This window comes from Talpa europaea (genome assembly GCF_964194135.1).
Source record: "Talpa europaea genome assembly, chromosome: 1".
Lineage (NCBI taxonomy): Eukaryota > Metazoa > Chordata > Mammalia > Eulipotyphla > Talpidae > Talpa > Talpa europaea.
The window spans coordinates 136,614,465-136,622,482 of NC_140073.1; the positions used below are offsets into that span (position 1 = coordinate 136,614,465).

At 36.0% G+C, this 8,018-nt stretch overlaps 1 protein-coding gene across 2 annotated transcripts in view; it reads left to right on the plus strand.

Annotated features, from left to right (window-relative positions):
• Positions 1 to 5,263, plus strand: part of PIKFYVE (phosphoinositide kinase, FYVE-type zinc finger containing) — a gene marked incomplete at both ends in the record, with an annotated part of 78,410 nt that extends 73,147 nt beyond the window's left edge. For both annotated transcript variants that reach the window (XM_084252185.1, XM_084252184.1), the window contains 6 exons: positions 300 to 476; positions 1,589 to 1,692; positions 2,303 to 2,431; positions 3,647 to 3,908; positions 4,647 to 4,721; positions 5,148 to 5,263. In XM_084252185.1, the coding sequence (XP_084108311.1) occupies positions 300 to 476; positions 1,589 to 1,692; positions 2,303 to 2,431; positions 3,647 to 3,908; positions 4,647 to 4,721; positions 5,148 to 5,263 (863 nt within the window). The remainder of the gene's footprint in view (positions 1 to 299; positions 477 to 1,588; positions 1,693 to 2,302; positions 2,432 to 3,646; positions 3,909 to 4,646; positions 4,722 to 5,147) is intronic.
• Between the last annotated feature and the right edge of the window lie 2,755 nt (positions 5,264 to 8,018).

Here is an 8,018-nt window from a genome sequence, read left to right on the forward strand (position 1 = left end):
AAAAAATACATGTAGCAAAATTTAGATGTAAAAGTACAATGATGAATATATAGAAACCAGAGTAACATTTAAAATGGACCTTACTTTGACTTTTTGGACAATATGTAAGGGTATCCTCAGGTGCTTTCTCATCATCCTGAATGTTATCTTAACAGAATTGTAGACTTACCATGAAAAAATGATACCATGAAGAAAATTAAATGGTAAAGTTTGGTGAAGGTAGGAGAGGGTAAAAAGGAATAGATACTTCTGATTCATAAAAGCCTTTTGTTTTTGTTTTTAAACACTTCTGTCTATAGAATTTTCTGATGCTAATGCCAAGTTTTACTGTCGACTCTACTATGCTGGAGAGTTTCATAAGATGCGTGAGGTGATTCTGGGCAGCAGTGAGGAAGATTTCATCCGATCCCTTTCCCACTCATCTCCTTGGCAGGCCCGAGGAGGCAAATCAGGAGCGGCCTTCTATGCCACTGAAGGTGAGTTAAGTATTATCCATCCCTTTCCTTCAGATAATTTATCAATATCTTGAGCTGGGGTAGTTTGGTGTTGTCAGTTGGCAAAGTTTTCTGTTTTACTTTGTATGTTTTGAAGATCAGGAACAAGACAAGGGTGCCCATTGTCACCACTTGTGTTTAACTTTAGCGTTAGAGGTTTTGGCCAAAGCTGTTTGAGAGGATGTAATTAAAATATTTAAAAGAATATGCATGTGTATGGTATGTACTGAGAGACAGATACTGATCAAATCCTATTAAGCTCTCTTGTCCTAAATTCTCCAAGTGTAAATAGTAACAGAGAACTTTCAGAAAATTCAAAAAGGTACAGAGTGATAAAAGAAAGATAAAAATAGAATATTTAACATGTAAGTAGAAAGGCCAAGTTCTTTTTTTTTTAAGTTATTTATTTTTGCGTAGAAGAACTGGGGTGTAGACCAGAGGTGTGGGAGGGGGGTGAGAGGATTCACTAGAGACAGTGGGGAGTGCAACAGGCAGATTGACTGAAATACACTGCTAAGGGGAGCAGCAGGCCAGACAGGAGAGGTCTACTGCACCATATATGGGTTAGCTTCCTTGCCAGTGATTGAATTTAGGCTGCAGCTGTGATAGCTCTGAGACTTAACCACCTATGCCACCAGGGAGTCCCAAAAGGCCAAGTTCTTAACCTACAGATTTTTACAAAAGATTGTGACCATTTGTATTTCACATTCCATTCTTCACATGCACTGAAAGTGAAAATTACTTGAGAAAATGCCACAGGAAAGTCTTTGCTTGATAAGAACTGTTCATAACTGTGACTTGCTGGATTATTAACAAAGTTTATAACAAAGTTTATAGTAGCTTAAAATAGTAGATCATCTAGCTATGAGTTTAGGTGTGGTACTTTGAAAAGTAGAGGTTTCTTGACTATATCCATCTCCAGAAATCCTTCAATTATTTGCTAACTTTGTTCTGATCAGTAGTTTTCTGTGATATCAAATTGGTTCCTTAAAAACATGAAGCAAACAAATCATTTTGGGTCTTTGTAATGATTATTATAGATTATCTCAGTATATATTATGATTGAATAAACCCCTGAAATTTCTGCCTTTTAGATGATAGATTCATTTTGAAGCAAATGCCTCGTCTGGAAGTCCAGTCTTTCCTTGACTTTGCACCACACTACTTCAATTATATTACAAATGCTGTTCAACAAAAGGTAGAAACTCCAAACCTTTGCTACTGATGTACTATAGAATGCAGTGATTTCAAAATCTCTTTCCTACCCTGGTCAATGAGGGACCAAGAGCCCTTGAGCAAGTTACAGTTTATGTTATCTGTAAAGTCAATTAAAAACATTAAGATTAGATGGAAATATCTACACATTTAGTACTTTGTATTTTTGCTAAGACAGTAAATTGAAATATATATTGAGAAAAGAGCATAGATCCCTTAGTGAGAAAGACAGGAAGCCAGTAGCCCATTTACCCAGTCATCATTTGGCTGTGACTCTTCCATGAAGAAGTCACATGGGTTTTTGTTTTCATATAAAGTGTAATGCATGTTACTGCAGAAATTACAGGTCATAGTAAATTTTGTGAATTTGTGTAACTGTGAGGCATATCTTTTGGGAGAATGTTAAGAATCTAATATTTTTATTGGCATCACTGCTTTACTTGCTCCTGAGATTCAAGGGTTTGAATTTCTTTCAAAGTCCTTTCACTGACCATATTACTAGAAAGATTGTTTGGAGATTACATGGGTTATCCATATATCTCTAATGAATTATAAATAATCCCTTTTGATAAGAGTCTACTTTTCTCAATTAGAGGCCAACTGCATTGGCAAAAATCCTTGGAGTCTACCGAATTGGTTATAAAAATTCTCAAAACAACACTGAGAAGAAGTTAGATCTCCTTGTTATGGAAAATCTTTTCTATGGGAGAAAGATGGCACAGGTAAGGATATTAGACTATACAAAGCATTAGCTACTAGACACCTTTGTACTACTGTTTCCTGAATATAATAAATCAGACTAGCAACTTATTTGATAATAAATATTGAACCATGGATACCAGGCCAAGTTTAACTTTTGACTTGTTGAGTATTGTGGGAAAGAATTAAGAGGAATATTGTGGACTTATTCTGAAATTTAACATGTCCATTATCCTAGAAACACGGAGATATAGATCAAAAGACAGATCTACTTCTATCATCTCCATTTTAAAGATGAAAAAGCTTGAATTCCAAGGAAATTAAGTACTTAATAATAGTTACATAGCTTTTCCTAGAGTCCAGGTTCGTCTAGATTTTAGAACAGTACTCTTGATAGTATTATTCCTTGTACTGTTTCTGGTGTATGGTAAGATAGTTTGTACTAGAATGTAATTCAGTGCACTGCTTTCTTCATTGAGAATGTCTTGTTTTGAGAAAAATGTCAGCTGAGTAAAACTTTGCACTTGATGATATGATTGATCATATATTCTGCCACTAGATCTTATGTCATCCTGAGCCAGATGACTGACTAGCACTGGTTTCTAGCATACTCACCAGTTCACACTGGTCTAGTACCCACGTCCTCTGACCTTTGAGTGTGTTGCTTTTTTTTGAGTTACACTGTTATTTCTGCATTGCCATAAGTAATTAAACAATTTTAAGTTTCTTAAGACTACTTATACCTGTTTTTTAAACTGGTTTATGATTCAACAATAAATATATATTTTAAAGTTGAAGTCACATTGCATCATAACATTACATAAATTTCAGGTGTGCATCACTGAAAATCAACACGTGCATATCCTGCATTAAGCTCACCACTAAAAGTCTGGTTTTACCCTTCACCATATAATTGTCCCTTTTCACCTGACTTTATATGCTTTTGGAGTTACTTGCTAATATTCTCAAAGTTGATAAAAAGAGTCTGTATTTCTGAATGTTTTGTTAATTGGGTACCTAGGTATGAATTTCACATGATACTTGTATCACCACAAATTTCATGTGTTATACAATTATATTACATGCAGTTAGTGACACAAGTTATGGTTACAGTTTTACATTTAAAAGTATACTATATGTAATGCTACTCAGAATCTTTCTGCCTTTTTAATTTGATTGCATTAATGAACCATTTGTAGCAAATTGCACATAAATGATAGACATTTTCTTTCTGCTAGGTTTTTGATCTGAAGGGTTCACTTAGGAATCGAAATGTAAAAACTGATACTGGAAAAGAGAGTTGTGATGTAGTCCTGCTGGATGAAAATCTCTTAAAGATGGTCCGAGATAACCCTCTGTATATCCGTTCTCATTCGAAAGCTGTACTGAAAGCCTCAATCCGCAGTGACTCCCATTTCCTTTCCAGTCATCTCATTATAGATTATTCCTTGCTGGTTGGGCGAGATGACACCAGTAACGAGCTGGTAGTTGGAATAATAGGTAAGTCGGTGAGCATCTAGTAGGCATACACAGGAAAATTTGATGACTCTACTGAACCTGGTCTCGTATGAACTTATTGAAATTTTTTATAAACTTCCACTTGGAAAAAAATAAATAAATAAATTTCCACTTGGAATATTAAAAATAATCCTTTTTAAATTCTAGTATCTTCTATTCAGATTCTTCATTTCCATTTTCATTATCTTTACCAAAAATTTCTGTATTCAAAAAGTCACTTGTAAATGAAGCCTGGTGAAGTTGCTATGAAGATTAAACTGTTTATTTATTTATTTTTTTAAAAAGATTTATTTATTTATACAAGCACTGGGTACAGTCAGAAGCGCGGGAGGGTGAGAGAATTCACCAGAGACAGAGCGGGGAGCAGAGCAGGCAGAAGGACCGAAGTGCACTGCTGAGGGGAGCAGCGGGTGGCAGGAGAGGTCTGCGCGCCATGCGGGACCCTCCTGGACCCTCCTCCGGTGGCCGGGGAGCAGCTGGGGATTGAACCAGCGCTGCAGAGGCTGCGGGCAGCTTTGCTGCCCAGCGCTCAACTGCTCTGCCACTGGGGAGGCCCCAATATCAAACTGTTTAATAGGGGAAAACCCTTAGTAGGACAGCACCTGGCATATTGTCAGCTTTCCATATAGGAAACTATTGTGAAGTAATAGTAAATTATTGCTGTCATTTGCTTGTATTTATTAATGGAAGGTCTACTGCTAATTTTGCCTCCTGAAACAGATTATATTCGAACATTCACATGGGACAAAAAGCTTGAGATGGTTGTGAAATCAACAGGGATTTTAGGAGGACAAGGTGAGTGGAATTTTCCTTTGGTTTATTACTCTTTAAACTGCACTCATGTCTTTCTTATATGTTAACATTTAAAATGTAAAGGGACTTGCTTACATGTGGAAATTTTGGGTTTCTATGTGTTAAAATGCCAAAGGTTCTCACAATTAAAGTTTAAGGAAAAAATGGCCAGAGGTTCTGATTGAGAAGTCCTCGCTTGTGCTTTCAGACTTCTCATCTCTAAGCAAAAGTTAGTCTTTTAAAATAGACCTTCTGCCAGGATGGGCCTGGAGCTTTCACATAGGGCAGCGCATGCCTGCCTCCTTTGTGAGCCCTTTGTGGTGTGGGCGTCTCTGTGGTAGTTTTCACGAAAGAACGTAGTTGTTGAAGACAGTTGCCCAATCAGTTATATAACGGCTTTCTCTTCCTTTTTCTCTTTCATAATCTTAGGTAAAATGCCAACTGTGGTCTCGCCAGAATTGTACAGAACTAGATTTTGTGAAGCCATGGACAAGTATTTCCTGATGGTACCAGACCACTGGACAGGTTTGGGTCTGAATTGTTGAAGTGAACGAAGCACGTATTTTGAAATGGACCATGAAGGAAAGGGGACTAGAACAAGGGACCAAAAATAAGCTACATGTTTTATTTCTTTATCGCATTCACCACTTTATGCAAAGGCCTTTCAGTTTTGCAACTATATAGATTGTCTATAGCTGACGAGTTAAAACTCCATAGATTTGCACTTAAGTTTTTGATATATCTGTGAACTAGCTAACCATAGCTGGGAAGTTGCACTTAAACTGAAATATTGACACATTTAAAAGAGTGAAAAATGGGCAATCATATCTGTTAACAATCCAGTTAAGAAAACAGTGTCTCACAGGTTAAGATTCTCCTGGCATCGCATTTGGCACATTCATTGCTTACACGCCTTTGGTACAACTGGTGAATTTGTTTTGTGTTTCTTATAAAACAATTTAGTGTTGCTTATTATTAGAATTTCTGAAACCTTAAAACAATTCTGAATTATATTGTTAATCGACAGTTAAACAGATTGACACAATCTGTTCTCAATTTATTGAGGAATTTGACTTGAGAATCCTGTCATGTTCTGTAATTTGCCCTGTTTTCAGTGTGTTCGATATTTTTCAAGTTCTGTCTTTGCTTCTCTGGATGACAGGAAGCTGTAGCCATTAACCTTAAGCTTTTGTCTTGCGCTCTTTTTAAAATTTGTTTACGCCATTTGTGCAATGAATATGGTAAGCTGCATTTATCTGCACATGTTCATATTCTAGGTTTTTCCCTCACCTTTAGGGAAACTTTAGTAAATGAGTCTACAGTGACTACATAGAAAATTGTTAATGGAGGACTTTTTAATGTAAAAATAAGCTAGATCCCATCCATGAAATAGGATGAAAGGGAAGCACTTGCTTGTTTTTTTGTAGACATAAAGTGTCTTCTTAAATATAGGCAGCAATTTAAGTGACATCTATAAAATTAAGATGTTTCCAGTGTAGCCATTCCTGTTTTCTGACTTTTGTGCCAGGTTTTAGGCCAGTTCTGACTATTGAGCAGTATTAAGAGATGAAATTGGAACTTCTTGTTTAATAGTTTTCATTTATTTAAAAAATAACCAGAAGTACTAAACAGTCCTTTGATGATATAATATAGCCCCACATATTTCCTCTTGGCTTCTTTCTATAACAAGGGTAATTTGGCAATTTATCAAATTTGAAGGGAGATCCATAGGCGTTTTTCTCTTTTAATCTTCTGAATTTCAGTCACTCTTTTCAGCTTTCCTGTAATAGCACATTTCTATTGTAACTTTCATAGAATAAGAAAAATAAATCTGGGTGCACTCCAGTTAGAGGATATAAGTATGTGAAGTGGGAATATTTTGGAAAGCCTACTTTAGGGAATGAAAGCATTAGTTTAGTTTAGTGTTGGTGTTGATTAGAATGGCGGTTTAAGTTATCTGATGATAAGTTTCTCCACTTTCTCCCTCCCTCAGCCCCCTGTTTTTTTAAGAAAACGTGTACCGTTTGAAAATATACAAAACACCAGTGATTTTTAGGTTTCATATCGAAGTAAAGGAGCTACACAAGGCTGGAAGGTAGTTGAAACATTATTAACTTTTCAGTATGTTCAGGAATAGTGGGTTTTACATCTCATCTTGAAGGTGAACATCGTTGTGTCTGTTTATTTCTGTCAGCACATGTAGGGTTATGTACCTGTCGATTTCCTGCAGTCCTAGTCATTGCCACTTCCAGCAGAAGGGTTTCTTCCTCTACTGTAATTAGGCTGTTTCTTTTAGTCTCATCACCAGGTCTATAGCTTGAATGTTTCATTGGAGTAGCTCCCGACAAGGTGTCATGTTAATCTTGTTCTCCTTGCCTGTGGCTTGAAGTAGCTATTTCTGCCTCTTAAGTAATATTCTGGTTAAAAAATTCCAATATGGTGCAGTCTGCAGCAGTGTTTGCTGCCTTGCAAAGGTAATCTGTCCTTTTAAAACTGTCTTAATGAAGGGGACATATGAAATTTAATATTTTGTGGGAGTGATAGAACATTAGCCACAGCACCTTGCTCTTGTTTTGACCACTCACATATTTACAAGGTGTTTCAAATATTCTCCTACTCTGTGCTAAGCATTGAATGACTATGGATCTCTCTTAAATTCCGTTTTGAGGCCTGGAGAACATTAATATTGAAGTTAGGAATGAGGAAATCTTAATTAGTAATTTATAGTAAAACGTGAATCCTGAGAATAATTTGTAATAGTGTAATAAAACAATGTGAACATGTTGCATTGTGTAAAAATCTTACTTCTAAATGTGCAGTTTTTTGATGCCATGAAAACTTTATTAAGAAATAAAAAGGAGTTAATTTTTCTTACCCAAGCCTAAGGAAATAGGGAAATAAGCTGTTGTAAGCTCTTTTGTAGTCTATTTAATATTTTAAATTTATAGATATTCAAACTTTCCTACAAAATATCCTACTTAAACTTTTATTGGGTATTGTAAATGGGGTTATATGTTTTTTGTGGCATCAGCTTCTCCTTGGCTTTTTACCCATCCGTTGTAATGAGCTTGCATAACTTCCAAGGAAAGTAATCTACCCAGAGAATGTGGGTTTAGGTTACAGAGTGAAAACTCCTGTGAAAGAGCCTGATGGGAAACAGATCAGGCCATTCATATTTCTTCAAGTGTTAACATACTGATGTATGCAGTATTCAGACCATCTTGTGCAATGTGGTTTTTTTTTTTGTTTGTTTTTGTAACACAGATGCAGTGTATTATAGAAAAATAAGAATTACTATCA